Genomic DNA, 22,026 nt, shown 5'->3' with positions numbered 1-22,026 from the left:
TAAGAAACAATACTGTCAACTGACAATAAAGAAAGTTGAATTTTACAAAGATGATGTCGTTTAAAATATGAATTGTCTATCTAACAGTGATGGAGACAAAGTGTTTGTTTGGAAGATTGTGCAGCCTGAAAAGTTGTTGTGATAAGAGATACATGACTATTGTGTTTATCAAAATGTCTCACAATTTCCACTGACTAACCAACAAGTGATGTTAATACAATAGTAAGTAAGGTTAGGAACAGAGTAGTTAGAACGTGAGGATCTCCAGAAGTCAGTATTGACTCACCACTGTACATGTCAGTGTGATTTCGAAAGGACGCTTCATTATGGGGATACTCTGTAATAAACAAAATAACATGAACTTTCTAAAGCAACAAACATGCACTGAATAACCAAAAGGTAATGGAAGGGAAGAGCACAAAAGAAAATTAACTTAATAAATAGAAAGTGCATGCCAGAAAGAAAAGCATATGAAACATCATACACATAACATTCAAAAAGGCCTCAAGGCTGTTTAGAAATAGACAAGATAATACAGCAATGTAAGACAGCAGCTTTAAAAGACTGCTTATTTCTATGAAATATTAAATTATGGGTGTGGTTGTTTTGAAAAAAACATCACACACATGCAAAATCTAAACAGTTGCAAAAGTTTTTAAAGAAAACATAGATTACATTTTTCCGTTTGAGTTCCTAAATATCAGGAAATTTTCAACAGGTTTGCTAAACGTCTCACAAAATTGGAACTGTAGGGCCACAAGCTTTTTCAAGCACATACAATAAACAAAATATTCTTGCTAATTTGTACCAAATGCCAAGCAAGGATTAGAAGCAACAAAACAACTTTAAAACAAAGAAAGAATGATGGACATTTCAGACACTGCTCATGCAAACATTATTAGAATGAGTTGTGTTTCATTAAAAAATAAATTGCCAAGAAATATCCATGACTAAGATAATGTTATGAAAAAACCCATATAAGATTACTTCCTGATAGTAATAACAGGAGCAACTACTTTTTACTATCCTTGAAGTCTACTGTTTCAAAATTTTCTTGAGGTTGGTCATTGGATTTCAAACTCAGAGGAGAAAATCAAACACTTAGAACCCTTAGCCCCAGGAGTTTTCTAATTGAACTTTTCTGAAATCAGAAAGGACCAAAGAATATGAGAAGGTGGGTTATGGGGTGTCCCAGAAAGACCTTAATTCCATGCAATGAATGCATTACCAATATGTTACCAAATCAATTTACTACCTTCCTGGCTCTGGAAACGTTGTTCCCCACACTTTATGTCCCTTTCTCCTCTCCATCCTGGTCTATCACTGGAAGAGCTTTGAATCACCAGAGCGCTAAAACCAAGCAGGCTACTGTAAGGGGTGTGGAACAGAGCAATCGGTTTCTTGTCATCTTTCTCCACTGGCTCCATGAAATCCTAGGGCAATTAGATATGTTGCTAAATACAAAGCTGCAGAATGATAATGCCTTCCATTACAATCAGATAAATTGCCATGGAAAAGAGTGCAACAAGTAACAAGTATTTCTGAATTTGAACGAAACAAAGCAAGAATAAGGATGAAAATAAAAGAGAAGGGAAATAAAAGGCTGGGTACAATAGAGAGAGTTTCTGTAGCAGAGGTGGGTTGCTCCTGGTTTGGCCCGGATCGGCCGAACCGGTAGTAGTGGTGACGGGAGGCTCCACCTACCCACCCAGACACTTCTGGGCATTTGCAGAAGCATTGTGCGCAAGCATGCCCAAACCAGTAGCAAAAAAATTGGCAACCCACCACTGATCTGTCGAATCAAAAAATCCTAGTGCAGGAAGGCTACCATTAGTTCTATGACTCAATAAAATTTTGTGAAATTGTTTACATCTGGTTTATACAATCAAATGCATCCTATTAAAAATAAGATGTAGGGTTTTAAGAGCAAAAGCAACATCCTCTCTCTGGTTTTTGTTGTTCTTAATATCAAGACTGAACAAAGTATAGGAAAAGTTGTGGCAAGAAGAGGCAGATATACAATCAATAGTACTAAAATTGCTTTTCATCTCTCTCTCTCTCTCTCTCTCTCTCTCTCTCTCTCTCTCTCTCTCTCTCTCTCTCTCTTCCCCCCCCCCCATTTTCCATTACCTTTTCTTCACAATCATATATCTCAGCGTATTTATATCAGAAAAATAATCTGAAAGTTTGTTATTCAGTTTAAAATCTATAGTGTAGATTTGAAATTAATACCAAGCTTTAAAATCTGATAAGCAAACTGTTCCAAACAGCATGCAAAGAATTAAGCAACTAGGAAATCTGAAAGAGCAAGTAAAAGGTGAAACAAGCATAAAAGTATACTTGTTGAAACAAGCACTTTAATATGAAAAATATGTAAACAATAAAATCTGCTTGAGTTTCCACACATTATAATTTTAATTATGATATTCAAGACAATGTGGAAAATGTTGTTCTGTTCTACCAAGAAAGAATGAAATACACCATTTCATACATTATTCATTTGAAAGTACAACATATTCATTTCAACTTAGTAGGTGAACAGTTGCAATCTGTGCATTTATTACTCATTTTAACTAAGCAATACTTTTATAGAATAAACAAATATGTTGTACTAGACAACCTTCGGGTAATCCTTTTAGAGATATTTCCTTACTAGATTCCTCAAAGCCTTCGACAATGACAGAGCTTCTAATCTACTTTCATCACTGGAAAATTTCTTAAAAATTCAGGGAGATATTCAGCAATATATCTGCTTTGAAACTGGCCTAAGTCGAATGTATAGTCTTAGTAGTTTTAGTAGTATGTAGATAAACATTGCACAAGTATCATGTTTTAAGAAACAGATACAATTATATTTAATGGGAACTATAGTACTCCATTTCTGAGCATCATTGAGAATATGGAGTAAATGAAGAGCATAGATAACATATACATTAAGAACTGTTGTGTATGCAGACATTTCAATGTTCAGGTATAGAATAGAATAATAGAGTTGGAAGGGACTTTGGAGGTCTTCAAGTGCAACCCCCTGCTTAGGCAGCAAAACCTATACCATTTTAGACAAATAGTTGTCCAATCTCTTCTTAAAAACTTCCAGTGTTCAAGCATTCACAACTTCTGGAGGCAAGGTGTTCCACTGATTGTTCTAACTGTCAGGAAATTTCTCCTCAGTTCTAAGTTGCTTCTTTCTTTGATTAGTTTCCACCCATTGCTTCTTGTTTTACCCTCAGGTGCTTTGGAGAATAGCTTGACTCCCTCTTCTTTGTGGCAACCCCTGAGATATTGGAACACTGCTATCATATCTCCCCTAGTCCTTCTTTTCATTAAACTAGACATAGTTCCTGCAACCGTTCCTCATATGTTTTGGCCTCCAGTCCCCTAATCTTCTTTGTTGCTCTTCTATGCACTCTTTGAAGGGTCTCAACATCCTTTTTGCATCGTGGTGACCAAAACTGGATGCAGTATTCCAAGTGTGGCCTTATCAAGGCATTATAAAGTGGTATTAACACTTCACGTGATCTTGATTCTATCCCTCTATTTATGCAGCCTAGAACTGTGCTGGCTTTTTTTGGCAGCTGCAGCACTCAATAATGGCACTCAATGTTCAAGTTGGTCAAGATCAGTGGTGGGTTCCGAAACGGGCGTACCGGTGGCAACTGGGAGCAGCAGCAACCGTACCGGAACAGTGTTTTGGAGGGCCTGCCCACCCGCATTCCTTACCTGTATTTAAGCCAACTGGTCCATTTGCGCATGAACAAGCAGCGTATGGCATCTGCGCGACCTCTGCTGAGCACCTGGAGCATTGCAGGGTAGTGGGTGCACATGCACGCACAGTGCGTGTGCCAGAAGTGGATGCCCGGCCCCCTCACAGTGTATTGGTTGCGACGGGATCCGGAACCCACCACTGGTCAAGATCTTTATGTATCTTAAGTTTATCTTCTAGAGCAGTGGTGGGCAACCTTTTTTTTCAACTGAGCCAAATCTCGCCAAAACCACGATTGAAATTTATTTTGAGAGCCACATTTTTAAAACCGAAAATACATAGGATGGTACACTGTTTTTAGTTTCAATAAACTCTGGCATTTGAAGCACGCAAGTCTTAAAGCTGTCAAGTTACAAGATCCTTGCATCCCTAACCCTTTAGGAAAAAAAACCCCAGGGGTGTTCAAACCTGACAGCTTTAAGACTTGTGGACTTTAACTCCCAGAATTCCTCCTCCAGTCATGTTGGCTCAGAAACTCTGGCATTGAAGCATGCAAGTCTTAAAGCTGTCAAGTTGCAAGACCCTTGCACCCCTAACTCTTTAGAAAAAAAACCCCAGGGGTCTTCAAAACTGACAGCTTTAAGACTTGTGGACTTCAACTCCCAGAATTCCTCCTCCAGTCATGTTGGCTCAGGAACTCTGGCATTGAAGCATGCAAGTCTTAAAGCTGTCAAGTTGCAAGACCCTCGCACCCCCAACCCTTTAGAAAAAAAACCCAGGGTCTTCAAACCTGACAGCTTGAAGACTTGTGGACTTCAACTCCCAGAATTCTGAGAATTGAAGTCCACCAAGGGCATCAATCATATTAGCCCAGGGATCTGCAAAATTGGCTCTTAAGACTGGTGGACTTCAACTCCCAGAATTCTGAGAATTGAAGTCCATCAGTCTTAAAACAGCCAACTTTGCAGACCTCTGTGTTAGCCCAAAGCCTGGCGCTGGGCGGGCCTTGCTCCCCCATTGGTGGAGCCCCAAGAAGCGAGGAGGGAGAAAAAGAGACAGAGGCCAAGGAGCTTCCCACCCGCCCCCTCCCAGCAAAAATCTAACCGGGGAGCCGGGCGGGCAGTAGCAAATTAGCCGATCACGCTGCGTGGGCAGTAGCAAATTAACCGATCATGCGGCGTGATCGGTTAATTTGCTACTGCCCGCCCGGCTCCCCGGTTAGATTTTTGCTGGGAGGGGGCGGGGGGGGGGAAGCTCCTTAGCCTCCATTTCTTTTTCTGCCTCCTCGCTTCTCGTCCCCGCCCGACTTCAGAATCCTCCCTAATCATTGTGGGTCGAAAAGAAAAAAGGGAAAGGGGCGCTTGTTTTGAAGTACCCGAGAGGAGGGAGGGGAGCGGGCACCCGGCACACAGAAGAGCTGCATTAAAATGTGTAAAGAACCGCATGTGGCTCGCGAGCCGTGGCTCGCGAGCCGCGGCTTGCCGACCACTGTTCTAGAGTGTTGGCTATTTCTGCCAGCTTCGTGTCGCCTGCAAATTTGATGAGTTCCCCCATCTATCCCCTTGATGAAGATGTTGAAGAGTATTGGGCCTAAAATAAAGCCTTGGGGTGCCCCACTACATACTTCTCTCCATATAAATGCAGTTCCATTGGTGGTTGTGCTGCCTAACCCACATTTTTCTATCTTATGAAGTAGTAACTGATTATTTTATGTTACAACCGTTGACCAAAACAAGAACTTCAAAAGTTGTGAGAGAGCTTACCTGCAGTACTATTAATGTGTGCCCTACAAACATAAAGACAAATCCTGAAATAATTTGGCAGATTGTCTCCCATTCCTGAATAAAGATTTTGACTGTATTTTCCAAAGTGCAAAAAAGATACCCAGGAACAGCTGGTGAAAGATAGCACTAACACTAACACAAATGGGCCATTCCTTGCCAATTCTTTTTAGATCATGGGTAGTACAACATGCCAAAAACTGCATTTATTTTTGAGAGAGGTGACAAAGGCCACAGTCCAAAATGGGCAAGGATAGGAAAATGACACATTAAAATATATATTTTAAAATAAATAAATAAATGAAAAATACTTTACAGTATTTTAAAATTATTAGATGAAGGACATTAAAAGTTTGGTAAAATCTCATGTAAATTTGTGAACATTATTCAATTGCTTATAACTTGAATTGAAAATAAATAATTCATCAGCCATGTATTTTTAGAGAAACAAATTTCATTATATTTTGTAATTTGTCAGCACTAAGAAATGAAAATAGAGCAATTTAAAAGCTTAAAACAGAATAGTGCTTAAATATTTCTGAAAACAATGTCATTATGTATATTTTTCATTTATCACCTTTTCTTTCAACCAATCATATTTATTATAGACTGATTGTTTCCAAGTGGCCTCCAACACTGCCAGTAATTTTCATTAGCAGATGAAGAAAAGTGTAAAAACTGCAGCAAAGTGTCTGCCAAATTTTTGTATATGTTATTTATCTTTACACAAAGAACCACTTCTCAATTAGATAATAGATAAAATTTTATGTAACTAAATTTTTCTAAACACAGATGCACCGCATCTCAGCATGGTTTGATACCCTTAGATTAAAACTTCATTACTTGTCTGTCATGACCAGCTTGTCTCCAAGGAAGAGGAATGCACTTATTTCCATTCCCATAGCAATAGTCAAGCAGAAATCTTTCTATGCTCTGTTTGCAGAATGCTTGTTAAATTAAAAACAATAACAATAGCAACTTGAACATTTTTTTCTACAAATTGCATTGTGGACAGCCTAACAATAAGAACAAAAAGTATACGGCTTCTTCAGTTTCATATTGTTCCCTACCCTACGGGAAAATATCTGAAATGTTTTGAGGTTTATTTCACTGGAATTCATAGAACTGTTTTAACAGGATATTTTAAATAGAATTGCTTGTTCCAAGCTTGGAATAAAACCTTTCTTTATTTCTATACATTTCTAAAGGGTAAAGTAGAAATTCACAAGAAATAACAGAATTATAAAAACATACAGAAAGAAATTGTGCATGTGTGTGTGTGTGTGTGTGCATGAGAAACCATCAATTAAAAGACTAGTATCAAACAAAAATATAATTATAGAAAGCATATGTTCAATCTGAACATAGTAGCAGTGACAATACAGTACAGGATGGCAGAGGACGTCTTTCAGCATGGAATGGCACAACTTGGTGTGGCCAACTTGCCACAGCCAATTCACAATGGGTCAACAACTCACTGTGACCAAATCAGTGTGGCACGATGCAACAACTCAATTTAAGTATTTAAAATAATTAAAAAGAAAATTTACTTTCTTTCACATTTCATTTTGCCCCTCTTTTTGCATCCTTTTTAAAATTATTCTATTCCGCCATTTCTTTGATATTAGTGTAACTCTTCTCCCACAGTGAGTTGTTTTGTGGCAAGTTGGCCGTGACAAGTTGTTGTTCCACAGTAAGTTGGTACAGTGAGTTGGCTACACTGTTGGCTGCGTTGAGTTGTCCTAGTCATCTTTCGGCATTTCATCTGGGATCGTCAGTATATGTTAGAAGTCAAATTCTACCCTAACATTTTTACATAAAATGTAAAAATCAGGGAGCAGGTGATGGGATAACACTGATATTTGCAAATAAGAACTGAGCTGATGAATATCAAAATGACTGAAATGATGGTTGATATCATTAAACTGAAAAAGCAAAAGAGAATATTCAGGTTCTTTCTAGCCATTCACTTTTTGGCTATATTCTTGTCCACATCTGTTCATCAGTTTTATCTCCTTTCCTACAAAGAAGGCTCACAGAACTTTCCTCACTAAAACATTAACTCTCCGTTTTCGAAGTACTCCTTTATACTTTTTGTATGTTATGTAATTATGTAATTTATAATCCCATAAATATTTTGGCATTAGTGATATCTGATCATATTAAAGAAATATTCCTCTGAGCTACAATGTACAGCAACTTTCTTCAATATTCTCAAGATGGTTAACATTATAGGCAGAAACCTAGGATGGCTCTAAGTTCCCTAATTTTTTTTTTAAAAAGTCAAGAATATATGCCTAAATAAATCAGTGGTGAGATATATCTACTATAAGCCAAGAACTTTGTATTATTGTACTGAGGTTCTCTTCTCCGTGGTAAGAACTAATTACTTACTATCTCTCCCCCCACTCTATTTATATAGTGGGCCTTTAAGTTTGTGTTGACTTCTGGAGATTACCTGGGCTACTGCCTTCAATTTTTTAGTACGATTTTTTATCATTCAGGTAAAATAATTTTTTAAAAGTGAAGACAAAATTTGCTCTATCTTTACACAACTTGTAGACCGCAATGAAGAGCTGACCCTTAATGAATGCATGTTGTGTCTTTGCAATAGTGTCAGGTGCCTATAGTATTTCTTAGATCAATGTCATCTGAAGACCAGGAATGTCCAAAGGATAGTACCTAGTGTTACAAAAATACCAGAAGAAATTAAGGGTGAGGTTTTCAGAGTCAAGCTGAACGTAAGAGGCTGAATGAAGCCAAGTACACCTTTTCTTTACAGACTACTAAATAAGCATAGAGATGGATACATTTAGAAAAATCAAACTTAGCTTGATTGTGGAAATAACTTTTAACTTGTTGCTTCAAAATGAAACAAAATAATGAAATCAGTATCAGATAAAAGTATGTTGAAGGTTTCTAAAATGATTTCTGGCTCTAGAAACAAACATTTTTTTTTAAAAAAAGGCAGGGGGATAAGAACCACATACTTCCAATTTGCAATGCAGGCTTTGCAGCAGTTCTAAGAAGATTCTACAACCAGTTGAACCCTGATTGAGGTGAACCTGAGGGCACAGATAAACCCTCAAGTGGCCTCAACAGCTCTCAGAGAATGCTAATGACCAGATGACTGCAAAGAAATACAATCCTTCCATTCCCCCACCAACCAGTCTCAACTGTCAGTATCTATTCTTCCATCCCGCCCACCATCAGAACTAATGAAGCTTCTTGGATGAGAAGCGAAATGTTTTCTTCTTCCTCATGGAAAAAAAAAAACCAGTACAGTTGCCTTTTGAAGAAAAAAAAGCACCTTTTAGACAACTATGACCTGGATGACTGAGAATCTCCACAGACATATTAAAGAAAACTTCTCCATTTAAAAAAAGGAATGTCACTTAGCCCCCTGAGAATTCACGCACGATTATACCAACAAGAAAGCTGTGGACTATAAAATAAAACACAACATAAGACCAGATTTTCACATTTTATAGTAGTATAATTCTCAAAAATATATTCAAGTAAACTATATTCCTTAAAATATTTAAATGTTTGGGTCTGTAGATAAATCAGCTGGACTGTGACATCTCTTTTTTCTCTTTCACTAGTAGTTAAGAGTAATAGTAGGACTGTTTAAAAACCCTTTCATCCTCCCTTCCCATCTCCTTGGACACTAATGCAAAACAATCATGTAAGAAGATAAATAATTTTCAATTTTTTCTAAACATGTAGAATGGAAACAACATAAATGAAGAAATGTCTGAACGATAGAAAATATACTATATGCCATATTTGCAAAGAAGTTGGTTTTTCTGAACCTTGTCAGCATAGTTGGTATAGAAAGCACCTTGCTGATATTACTCCAACTAAGCTATTCATAATAAATACTTACTGGTCATGATTCTGAGGGTGTAAGGATTTTTCTGCTGGATGGTATGTGTGAAAGCAAAGCGAGCATTGCAGCTATAGTCAGTCAGAGCATCCTGCTGCATGACATTAGAGAAATACAAGTCACCATTCTGCCCTTGAGAGACACGCTTGTCTTGATGGATTGGTTCCATGGCTGGAAAAAGGAACAGCAATTCTTTTTAGAATTCATAGCTGTGTTACATAACTATATGCTACATTTCATAGATGCATTGGAACCTATGATAATTACCTCCTAGGTCTAACAATCTCCAAAAGCCACACATCAATTCCTGTTAGCATTAAGAAGCTTGGATAATTGAGCCAGCATAATTATTGTGATGAATGCAGATAGGAAAAACCTTTTGAGATGCTTTCCTTTAATATGAATCTTTTCAATATGATCATATCAAGTGTATAGTGAAATTTATGAAAACAATATGCAGTGTTGTTTTTATGTAAACATGAGTTGCTTTTGTAGTCAATCAACAGAGTTTGTTCCCTTGTTATCTAGCCAATGTGAAAAAGAAGATATTTACAAATCTAGAAGGTAAGGCACATATTTTTTTAAATGTAAATTAACTCTTGCTAATAACTGTGGTCAGCCAGTTATATTGGAAAAGTATAGTGCAGCAGTTTGGGACAGAGATGAGGCAAAATGTCTTGGACCAGCTCTATCTGTGTCTCCAACTTTCATTTGATTAACAAGCAACAGCTACTAACTGAAAACATGTCCTCCATATTGGTTTTGAGAACATGGAAGGAAGGAAAAGGTAGGTAGATTATTCCTTTGCAGTTATATCATAGTTGGCAAACTTGTCCCTTCTATATATGTTATACTTTAGCTTCCATTAGCCTCTTTCAACCTGACAAAGATGAAGGACTGTTATCCATGACATCTGGAGGCATAGCTTTTGCCATGGTCTAAATACCTTATGTATGGCGAGTATCCACAAGGAACAATCTTATATATTCAGCCTAAGATGCCATCATTTCTCATTTTAAATACAATACACCTAAGTCATGGACAGACTTACAGCTACTCATCCAAAAGATAGCAGGGGGTGGTAGTCCAGGTGGAGGATTGCATGCCAAGATAAGTGAAGCACCTTCGTGAACCTCTTGAATGTCCAAATTTTCCTTTGGCCACAAAGGAGATTCTGAAATTATAAGCCTTGTAAGAGAAATTGCATCTACTCATGTATTATATTTAAAGAGAAGGATTCAAGAAGATTCTTTATGAAATGACCCTGGAATAATGAATAATGGCCAGAAAAATAGTGTGAGTGAGAAATTAGACAAGATTCCAATGAATACAGAAAATCTCTCATGAGATTTTTTAAAAAAACATTGAAACAAGATAGAAAAAAGTAGCAAAGGAATATAAACTTCGAATAAACAGATCCTATTTATGAGCAGATTGGAAACAATAAGCTGTTGGTGAAGGTAGTAATATCTGCAAGGGAGGAATCCAACATCTAAGACAGGGGTGTCCAAACTTGGGAACTTTAAGACTTGTGGACTTCAACTCCCAGAATTCCCCAGCTGGCTGGGGAATTCTGGGAGTTGAAGTCCACAAGTCTTAAAGTTCCCAAGTTTGGACACCCCTGATCTAAGAGTATGGCTCCAGTTGAGTGATCAAAGCTATCAACTGGAGTTTTTTATTGCCCCATCCCAAAATATGCTTAGGAAAGGGTTCTTAGAGTCATAAATTATACATTTACAGCATTACAAAAATTTTCTAAGTTGCTTCAATGGAAGATGGTTGCTACTGATTTATACCGGTGTTGAAATAAATGTATAATGCTAAAAGGTCTCTTTCGTCTATTAGTAATCAACAACACTGTATTTATTCAACTGTACATGAGCTAATTGAATGCCAGAAATTTAATGACCATTCTAAATACAAAACAAAGCCGTAGAAAACTAAACAATATACAGTAACAGATAAGGTTATAGTAATGCACAATGAAGTCAATAATTTGCGTTAAGGTATACTCACTTGAAACATGGAGGAATATTTTGTTGGAAATAGCTGTTCCGTAGTCATTCCGAGAAAAACACTGATATTCTCCCTCATAATCCTCTGGCCTCCCACCACTGCGGAAGTCAACTATCAGTGTACCTGACCAATGCCTCATGGTTACTCGAGGGTCCTTTGCAACATTAAAAAACTTCCCATTTCGTGTCCAGGAAAACCTGTAAACAGCATTGTACCAAAGGTTAGTAACCTGGGTCTATTCAAGAACAGCGGCCTCTGTTGCTATACGATGTACAGGTTATCTGAGATCTATTAACTTCCTATGCAGTAATGGATCCTGAGTCCTACAACTTGGATGAAATATAATGCAAAGGTATTCACCCTTTTAGGATTTTAATGGTATCAAAGACGATTAGAGATGAAAACTACATTTACACCGTATCTATATTTGATGCTTATCAAAATAATGATATGGCAATTTTAAATTCCAAGGTGCACTTAGAAGGCCTAGAGAGCTATAATGATTATAATAGAACCTTTATGATGCAAAGCTACCACAAACCACTCCAGAAACACTTCGATTATGTATAACTATTTGATATACTTGGCATGCTAAATGACATACAACCTTTTAACAAAACAATTATTTTATACTGGAGTGAAAACAGTTGTTTCCGTCTGCTCTAAGCCACATGATGCATAAGCATGGATCTAGTATTAGAGATTTTTTTTCCATCTTTGCTCATCATAAAGTGACTGCCAAAATAACTTAACCATGAATTCTACATAAGTCTGGGCCAGTGGTGGGTTGCCAATTTTCTTATTACTGGTTTGGATATGCGCACGTGCACCCTTGGGCACCATGCTTTTGCGCATGTGCAGAAGGGTCCGGATGGGTGGGCGGAGCCTCCTACCAACGCTACTACTGGTTTGCCCAATCCGGGCCAAACTGGAAGCAACCCACTTCTGGTCTAGGCACAGCCATTCTTGCAGTGATACAGTAATCATTCAGATATTTGTTTGTATACTATTCTTGAGAAAATAAACTACAATTACACTCACGTGGGTGTGGGGTTGCCTTTTGCTTCACACTCAATGAATATATTATCTCTTGGATCTACAATATAATCCTTTGCAGACTGCTTTGTAATTGTAGGAGGCTGAGGCACTGCAAAAGCATATATGAGAGAGGGAAAGAGAAAAAATGAAGGTAAGAGGAAAAAATAACTTTCCATATAATATCATTTGAAATGCAGTTGCTTTTTATTTCACTCAAATTTTTCAAGTCATGTGAGGGGAGAAAGACGGAATATACATTTTAAAAATATTATAAAATAAAGCAAGGCTAATCTGAAAAAAAAAACCATTGTCAAACCTGGTCAGTATTTTTCCTAATCTCATTAGGAAAGCTATATTGCTCTGTATTGCTGCCAACAAACCTATATGGATCTATCTTGTTTCAAGGAGATTTTACTAAGGGGAAGTCAAGAGTGCAGCATACATATTCATCACCCCAAATGCTCATTTTCCTAATTCTAGAACAGGACAGCAGCTGATCCTCTGTTTTCTTCTCCAGAAGTACAAGGTAATTCTCAATTTACAACTGTAATTGAGCCCACAATTTCAATTGTAAGTTGAGATGGATAGTAAGTGGTCACCACAACAGTCATTAAGTAAATGCATCAGTCATAAAGTGAACGTAGTCATTAAGCAAATTCTTCATTTGATATGGGTTAGTTTTCGTTTTTGTTTTGCTGAAAACCAGAAGTAAAAATGTCATGGTTATGTGACCTCTGCGTGCTGCAAATGGTCGTAAATGTTGGCCAGTTGTCAAGTACTCAAAATGTAAGTAGCTTTTTTGAGTCCACTACTTAAGCAACTGGTCGCAAGTCAATACAATTACCTGTAAATTAAAAACAAAACACACAACTGCACAACTTTTGAATATTTTTTCTCAATCTAATAGATCAGGTCACAAATCGCTCCCATTTTTGTTTAAACTACTTACCTGTATAGTGAAAGAAGTAATTTTAAAAACAAGCTGATCTTCCTTGACTTTTCTTGGTGACTTATAAGAATGTGACGACTCATTCAAGCATTTCCTGTTGTCTTTCCCCTTACTTCAACAAATTTTACCTGTAGTCTGGTCAGTTCTTCCCTATTCTCCACCCCCACCCCACCCCCAATTCCCCCATGTTTGTGGCTCAGAAAAGCAGTGTGAACTAAATCAGTTACTTATTAAGCACATCTCTCCTGTCTTTTGGACAGAAAGTTTAAAGAAGAAAAGAGCAGTAATTATATTGATATAATTATGTTTATATTTCAGGCCAAGTAAAGTGTTACTTCTCTAAAGAACAAAAATGTAGATAAAATATTTTCCCCTTTAATTATGATCCACTTTGGAATTCTGAAATTCAGATACCATAATTGTGAGGTTTTATATTTCAGGACTTTAGTTGAATATAAAGACTAATGTTTTATTCCAACAAGTTAATAAGAATCTCTTTAGACTCGTTAAACACCATACAGGTTGCTGCTATACCTAGGTTTCTTAAAATACAGAAAATGTTATTTCGGGGAGAGAAAAAAAGGTCAGAAAATAAGACTTACATGTATCTTGAATACTTGCTGTTAATTCGAAGGTGTAAGCACAGCAATAAAAAGGGAGAAGAGAGAAACAGGAAGTGTTAATCTAAATGTTTAGATCTAATATTAAATACCAAAAGGAGTAAACAAAACGTGCCATTTTAATGAATATTAATATTATTAGCTTTAATATATTGCCTCGAGTTCCTGTGAAGAAGAATTAGAGAAAACTTTAAAAAAAGGTGGGGAATGACACAATTAGCAAAATAAATACATAGAAATATGAATATGTTCTGACAAGAAGAAATCTACTGAAGACTATTAATGGATTGATTTAATTCATAGTCTAGTTCATTGGTGTTTCTGTAGCCTTCTTCATCTAGTGCCTTCTAAATATGTAGGATTACAATTTCTTTAATCCTCAACCATCATAAATTTTAATATCTAGGGCAAGCCCTCACAAATGCTTAAAGTATAGTATTTTAAAGATTTACCTATGCTGAAAAAGATCCTTTATGTGGCTTAGAAGTGCGGAAAAATAGGAACTTAAAGACCATTCCACTTTTTTGTTCAGTTGGTCATATTTTTTGGTAGTATTAAAATGCAATTATAAAGAGTATTCAAGTGATTTATAACTTTTATGTGATGCATCCTATCCACTGTGAATTATCCAGGCATCCTTCTTCACATGGGGAATTTACCTATGACACAGAAGTCTGCACTCCCAGAAGACCTCACCATATTGCTGGCTGTATTTAGTCACATCTACACAATAACCATGAGAAAAAGTTTTAAATATATACTATTGAATACCCATGTTCCACCTTATTTTATCTTAGGAAGATATTACATGATACCCTCTAGTCACTAGATACAAACCAGGGGTGGGTTCCTGCCAGTTCTAACCTCTTCTATAGAACAGGTTCCACAAATCTACTGTGCCGTTTAGAATCGGTTCCAGCTCCCTCCCCCCACCTGTCTGCATCACGCTTGCCCTGCCCGCTGCTCACTGATTGGCTGGCTCACCAATCGCCCTGCCCGCCTCTAAGAGTCCTATCTAAACCTTAAAGTCTTAAAACTGTCAAGTTTGAACATCCCTGGGGTTTTTTTTCTAAAGGGTTAGGGGTCAAGGATCTTGTAACTTGACAGCTTTAAGACTTGCACACTTCAATGCCAGAGTTCCTGAGCCAACATGACTGGAGGAGGAATTCTGGGAGTTGAAATCCACAAGTTTTAAAGCTGTCAAGTTTGAACACCCCTGGGGTATTTTTTTCTATAAGGTTAGGGGTGCAAGGGTCTTGTAACTTGACAGCTTTCAAATGCCAGACTTTCTGAGCCAACATTTTGGTTGCTAAGCAAGAGCGTTGTTAAGTGAGTTTCACCACATTTTACAAGTTGGCCATGCCCCCCAAGTCACATGACTGCCAAGCCACTCCCACTCGGTCACATGGATGGCAAGCCACTCCCACCCAGTCACATGGCTGGCAAGCCATTCCCACAAAGCAGGCCACACCTACAAAAGAGGTTCTAAAATTTTTTGAAACCTACCACTGGTTCAAACTATATGAATTGGAAATCCCAATGACAGAATGAACTTAAAATAAACAAAAGTTTGCAGTATTACCACTAGTAAGTTTTTTTATTTTCCTTGCACCATCATTGAGGTAAATTATTGCCTGTGCATTTGCTAGTGGTTTGACCTTATAAAGCTAATACAATTTATAGGGACATGCTGTGCTTCTCAGAATCTGGAGACAGATGGGATGCTTCATACATCATTCACTGATGCTAGTGTCCCTATGCATATATGGCCATGTATAGAGAGTGCACAAAATGAAAAATTCTCCTGGTTAGAATCAAAAGGTTTTCGGCTATGAAGTCCTCTAGGAATTCCACAGTGGTTTCACAAGGCAAGTAGGTCAAGGTTTGAGAGTGTTGTAGCTTAAATTGTCATACATCCCACCTTTTTAGTCTACCCATCCACGGGTATTTTCAGGATTTGCTTTTCTTTTCTTAGTGTCTTTCCCATTCTAATTAAATCCCCCAAAACAACTGTGTTTCAGTCAATGTCCATACCAAATATGTATGGTTTGGGTGAAACATAAAACATGCAACCCAGCTATATTGTACAGAGTATGACTAATTGGTTTGCCAATCTCTAACCCCATACACACATACCTATCACCATTTCATGATAGATGTTATACAGAAAGCAGAAAAGGAATAAGAAATACCGTGCTAAGCCAAAGAATTGGAAAGCAGAAAATACACACACATTTACTTTACACCAACCACATTCACTATGCCAGCCTATATGATTATCAAAACATATTGCTGAATTTTCTTAAAGCTTTCTAATTTTTTACCTATTTACCTATTAGGAAGTTCATATGGTATTTATTTGATGACAGTTCTAAAGTCAATGAGATAAGGTTTCCTTTTATTTAGCGGCGGACAAATTTATAAATAGTCCACTGTTTTCTTTTTCCCACCCTTAACATTATTTCTTCCTATATTCGTCTACAATTGTTCCTTAAAGTCTGCATTAAAATTTGCATCTATGTTAATGCTAATTTCTCCTTAAATATTTGATCTTGTGCATACTGCTTTTGGAACTATTTCCCAAAACGGTTTTGGTCAATTTTTAATCACTGTAGGCTTTTATGAATATATGTCTTTAGTATAAAAATGTTTATGTACATTTTTTAAAATATGATGTCACAACATTTGAAAAAAGTGAAATTTCAGAACCATTTCAATTTATGTTTTGGTTCAGAAAATGCATGCCTTACCTTACCTTAACACCCATGTTAAATTGATTCCACAAATTTCCAGCCCCATTCTTAATTTTGTAGAAACTAGGCTTATTTAGTTATTTACACCATACAACATCAACCCATTTTCCCATTTTTAAAATGTCTATGATTTTTTATACAGCATATATTTATATTGTACTTAAATTTTTTTAGCCACCCAGAACCACATTATTGAGATGGGAATCCATATAAATCAGTATAAACAAACAAACAAAGAAAGAAACAAATTGCATACATGCTTGCATGTTTGAGTCTAGAGTGAAAACATGGCTGGGACTAAAACCAATAGGGTCTGAGGCTATTTCTTTTTTTTTTTTTTGCACCACTCCCATCTCTCTGATTCCACAATATTTTATTTCATTCTTGCAATTTACCATTTTTTCCTCTGTATTTGCCACTTCCTTCTCCATCTGTTCAATGCCTTCCTTTCTTTCTACCTCATTGACTGAAACTAGGTTGAGGTCTGCATGAAATGGAATCATAGGGAGCTTACATTTTACAATGTACATTATCAATGGTTGATATAATGAAATTAGTCCGTGGGAGTGGCATATTTCTATGATGTGATATATATCTTGTCCCTTTGTCTTTTTTATTCAAATATGGTTTGCTATATAGCAAATGCCTTCTAAACCCAACAAGTTTTCTGATTCAACAGTTCAATATGCAGATCTGATACCCTACTTTCAATGGTAAAAATATTCTTTAAATCATATCCCTACACCACACCTGTATGCAACACTAATCTCCATGAAGGAGGGAAGCTTCTGGGGTCAGAGAAAAAGAGATCATTTGCCTGGAGAGTAAGCAATTTGCACACTTATCATAAACCCACAGCAGCTGTGACTATTTATACACCACCTGCTCAATTTATAAAACCTGGAGCCTTTCAAGCTTACAAAAAGGAGATGAATTAATTAGCTAAGTCTCTGCCATGAACAATGGGCGGACATGAGAGGACTAAGAGAGACCAAGCACTTTCCCTGTTAAATAAAAGGAAGATTAAAAATCCAATTCTCTGGAAGCCTGCATGAAGGGAAAGCACACGGTAGAACCTGATGTCACCAAAGTGAGAAAAGAAAGAAAATCTTTGTAATGGGTCCAGCTGGATAAAACAGATGTTTGCCATGTTCCTTAATGTCTTCCACTGATTTGGGATGACGAGTTTCTGATTCACTCTATCCTAAGGTTCTGTGATTATAAACAATGCTTCCAAGTAATTGCTATAATTTTTGTCCAGTCACTTTAATGAAAAATCATACATACAGTCCATATTAATATCTATTTTCTAGCAAACTTGCCAAAATGTCACTAAGTCAACACAGACTGGTTGTTCAATCTTAAATCGTGATTTTTATTGTTTAATCTTGTTTGGGGAAGGTTACTTGAATCTGAACCAAGAGGATTGACAAAAGAAGGGGGAGGGTTATAAATTAATCTGTCCTAAAGCAACCATTACTGAGAAATGGTGAAAAATAGATGGGAAGAGGGTCCTCCCCCCACCCTCACAGAAAAGTCATTAAAAGTATATTTTGAAAGTGAATCAAAGCAATTTTTTGTCACTATTTAGGATTCGGGTCTTTACAATTATTGGTTAAATTCTGAATTTATTGGCTGCTTTTTTTCCTTAGTATATGTGATGCATCAATTTATTTATTTATATTTTTATTCATCAGGTTTAGGTACCACCCATCTCACTTTCAGAATGGCCCCAGGCAATTTATAGCTAAAAACATAAAAAAACATGTAAAAATACAATACATCAGTAAAATGGAAACCAAGTAAGAAACAAAGATAGAATAAGTTAAAAGGTGGGGGGGGGGGGTTCAAGGTCTTAACAATCCCCAGGATTGCACACACCACTCGGAGAGCCCATATGAGTTGGGGGTTGGTAGAGTCAGGTCTTCGCACAGAAATATCTGGAGAGTGGGGGCCCACCTCACTTCTGGGAGAAGAATATTCCAGAGCTCAGGGGCAATAGTACAGAGTGCTCTCTTCCTGAACCATGCCAGTTGAAATTCTTTAACTGACAAGGCCCATAACATACCTTCCCTGCTTGACCAGATGGACAGGTTGATATGGGGGTAAGATGGTTCCTCAGGTAACTTGAACCCATGCGATGTAGCACTTTAAAGGTAATAACAACTGAAAGAAAACTGGCATCCAATGCAGACCACACAGCAAAGGTATTACATGTGCCACCCTTGGGACACCCAAAATTGTTCATACAGCTTCATTCTGCACCAGCTGTACTCTTCAGAGATATTCCTGTATACAGTACATTGTAATAGTTCATAAAGCATATGACCAGGGCATGAGTGACTGAGAGAAGGCCTCCTGATCCAGGAAGGGCTAACTGGAGCACAACACAAAGTTGAGCAAAGCCCTCCTTTTTGTGGTTGCTACTTACTCCTTAAACAAGAATCTAGGAGGACCTCCAGATTGTACTATGTTTGTCTAGGGCAGTGCAACTGATCCAAGACCAAAGATGATAAAGCTCTGTATACAGATGAGTTGAATATAGCCATCGTTTTGTCTCACTGGGCTAGTAAGATATGTGAGAATCCCATCTATGTCAAGTATGAGGGGGAAAAAGGGAGAAAAGTAATGCAATAACTAAATAAAAATGCTCAGCGCAACATTCATCAAAAGCTTCAATTCTCAAAATGCAAATACTACTTCTAAAATGAAATTATGATATGTGCTAATAGTTGTAGCCATAAATTTGTTTTTTCTTTAAATGTAACGATTTTCAGAAATGTTTAATATTATTTAGTCTCACAGTATTTTTAGCTGCGGGAAATGCTCACATAAGTTATAATATAGAAAACATAGTGAATATTGTATACTTTAAATCTTGGCCACTTTAAACTAATTCAAGTATTTTTCTCCTACGCTATTATTCTACCACCTAATTAGTTGGCTATCATATTATGTGCCAGGATGATAAAATAACTTTCAATGTTTATCAAGCCTGTCCAACATGCAGTGCAGATTTAGGATTGTTTGGAGAACTTCTTATCAAGAGCTGCCAGGAACCTCCAGAAACAGCCTGCAGACTTTTATACATGTAGGGGATAAAGAGACTAGCACGAACTCCCTTCCCCGCTTGGGAAGCTAATTCAGTCTATTTTCACAGCTGGCATAATAAATGATCTAATGGTAAAATATTTAATTATTTGCCGGATCGTATTTAATTATAAAATCCAACATTCAGCATTGTCATAATTTTGAACAGTCATTAAATGAAGGATTGTGAGTTGAAGACTACCTCTATGCCTATTCTATGTACATTATCAATGGCTGATATAATGAAATTAGTCCATGGGAGTGGCAATATTTTAGAGGCCAACATTGTCCAATGCATCTGACCAGAATCTAAGGCTGCTAGGTAAACCCATTTCTTAAGAAGTATGTCTATTAATCACAGAGAGACCTACCTCTGAATGAACATGTTTAGAATTGTATTGCAAAGCAATCCTACTCTCTCTCTCAGTGGAAAGTAAATCCCACTGAGAAAAATAAAACTAAAGAAACTTCATCCTAATGAATTAAACTTGTTAGCCTATATGGAGTTGTTATAAAGAGACTTCAATTAACTTAGGTGGTTACAAAGCTGGCAGCATGTATGAGCATTTTGCCTTCTGACATTTTTTGTAGTAAAAAGAAGTTTAAAGTATAAAACTTTGAAAACTGCTGAAGTATAGCATTTGCTAAAATAAAAAGCTAGAGAGGGACAGAGGAAGAAGTCCCAGTTATTGGCTATGCAGTTATTATTCAGTAGTATTTTTTTCCATATTACAGTGCATTTCAACAGTTAATTCTTTCCAATACTCTGTGCCATTTCAGTGCTACAACCGTGGCACTTCTATGCACAAATGACATTTATTTATTATCATTATAATAAATAATGTACAATTAATGTACAATTATACATGTACAATTAAAACATTGTAACATCTGTTGGTATTTCATTGAAATAGCCTTGTCTGCTTGCCAGTTCCTGCAGCACTGAAGTGGACACATTGCACAGCCCTCATAATAAGTGATTTTGGAATGAGTTAAATTGGGCTAAAAGGTTTATTTGGGACTTCCGGGTAAGAAATGGTGAACTGAATATGGCTCTGTTAAAAGTGAAGCCAGCAACCATGGTGGAAGGAAAAGCCAATCTTCATAATTCCTCACTGGATAAGGAAAAGAAATTGCCCACAAGTGCTCCATATAGTAGCTTCTCATGAGGAGACCATAAGATAGTAGTCTCTAGTGGGTTTAGAGCTCTGGGAAATGAGTGCATAGTGATATTTGCTCAAACCATGTTTCCTATCTTTTAAAGGGCATTGGGTCACATACTTCCTTTTCTAATCACTTTCAGAAATTGCCAATTGCCAATCAATCTCCAAGCTCAGACACTACAAAAAGCTAGTGCAACTAAGGATACAGTTATTCTATTACCACACACAAAAGACAGAAATCAGGAAGAAAAGGAGAGGCACATTCCACAACTATCATTTTCAACCCAACATAGTGTCATTTATTATGTACATTATGCTTGAATCAAATTTTATATTGATAGATGATATTATAAATATATATTTAAAATTATTTCAATAAATTAATATTCCAAGGCAATTGATAAGACTGTTATTTCCTAGAGCTTTCCAGTCAAATACAATGAGTTATGGCTCTAGGAGTTGCCTCAGGTCTTCAGGGGAATGAAAGAACACAAAATTCTTGAAAATTTAATACTGAGGAAACATGAAAATTTTCTGAATATTCTTTCTAAATCTGAGCTAGGATATGATAGCCAGTGTCAAGATTAGAACAAAAAGCAGTTCCAAATAAAAGAATTGGTTATTATTGCTTTCTTTCACTTTGGATTAAATAATTATGGTAAAGAGAGGCTGGTTTGTATTACTTGCAACATAACTGTTCAAGATGAGGAGCCTGCTAAAAAGGCTTCATTTTACATAACCTAGATCTGATTTATCTCACAGATCATCACTCACCCAGAACCATTTTTGGCACATAATGTATTGATCATTAAATACTTCAACCGTCACAAACAATGGCATATTGAAATAGGAAATGGAATGGAGCAATCATGCTATATTAGCTTTTCCTAATCTTGATGCCTGAGAAATGTGAGAATTTCAGTTCCAAGAATTTCTCAACCAGCACAGCCATTAGTGAGAATTCTAGGAGTTGGTCTACACATCTAAAAAATGGAGATTAAATTATGCAGAAACCCAAAATACA

The 22,026-nt window shown here is 36.8% G+C and overlaps 1 protein-coding gene across 20 annotated transcripts in view; it reads right to left on the bottom strand.

Moving 5' to 3' along the window:
* NFASC (neurofascin) overlaps window positions 1-22,026 on the bottom strand; it is a 181,823-nt gene that overhangs the window by 83,439 nt on the left and 76,358 nt on the right. For 17 of the 20 annotated variants that reach the window (XM_081947820.1, XM_081947818.1, XM_081947813.1 and 14 more), the window contains 5 exons: window positions 13,979-13,996; window positions 12,431-12,536; window positions 11,390-11,586; window positions 10,425-10,547; window positions 9,374-9,544 (listed from right to left, as the gene is read on the bottom strand). In XM_081947820.1, the coding sequence (XP_081803946.1) occupies window positions 9,374-9,544; window positions 10,425-10,547; window positions 11,390-11,586; window positions 12,431-12,536; window positions 13,979-13,996 (615 nt within the window). Of the gene's footprint in view, window positions 1-286; window positions 338-9,373; window positions 9,545-10,424; window positions 10,548-11,389; window positions 11,587-12,430; window positions 12,537-13,978; window positions 13,997-22,026 lie in introns of all 20 variants that reach the window. The other 3 variants (XM_081947822.1, XM_081947817.1, XM_081947819.1) reach the window with 2 other exon arrangements.

The sequence above is a fragment of the Natrix helvetica genome, assembly GCF_964273705.1.
Source record: "Natrix helvetica genome assembly, chromosome: 3".
Lineage (NCBI taxonomy): Eukaryota > Metazoa > Chordata > Lepidosauria > Squamata > Natricidae > Natrix > Natrix helvetica.
Note: the sequence above shows the minus strand (reverse complement) of the source record. Positions and strands in the feature narration are given on the sequence as shown.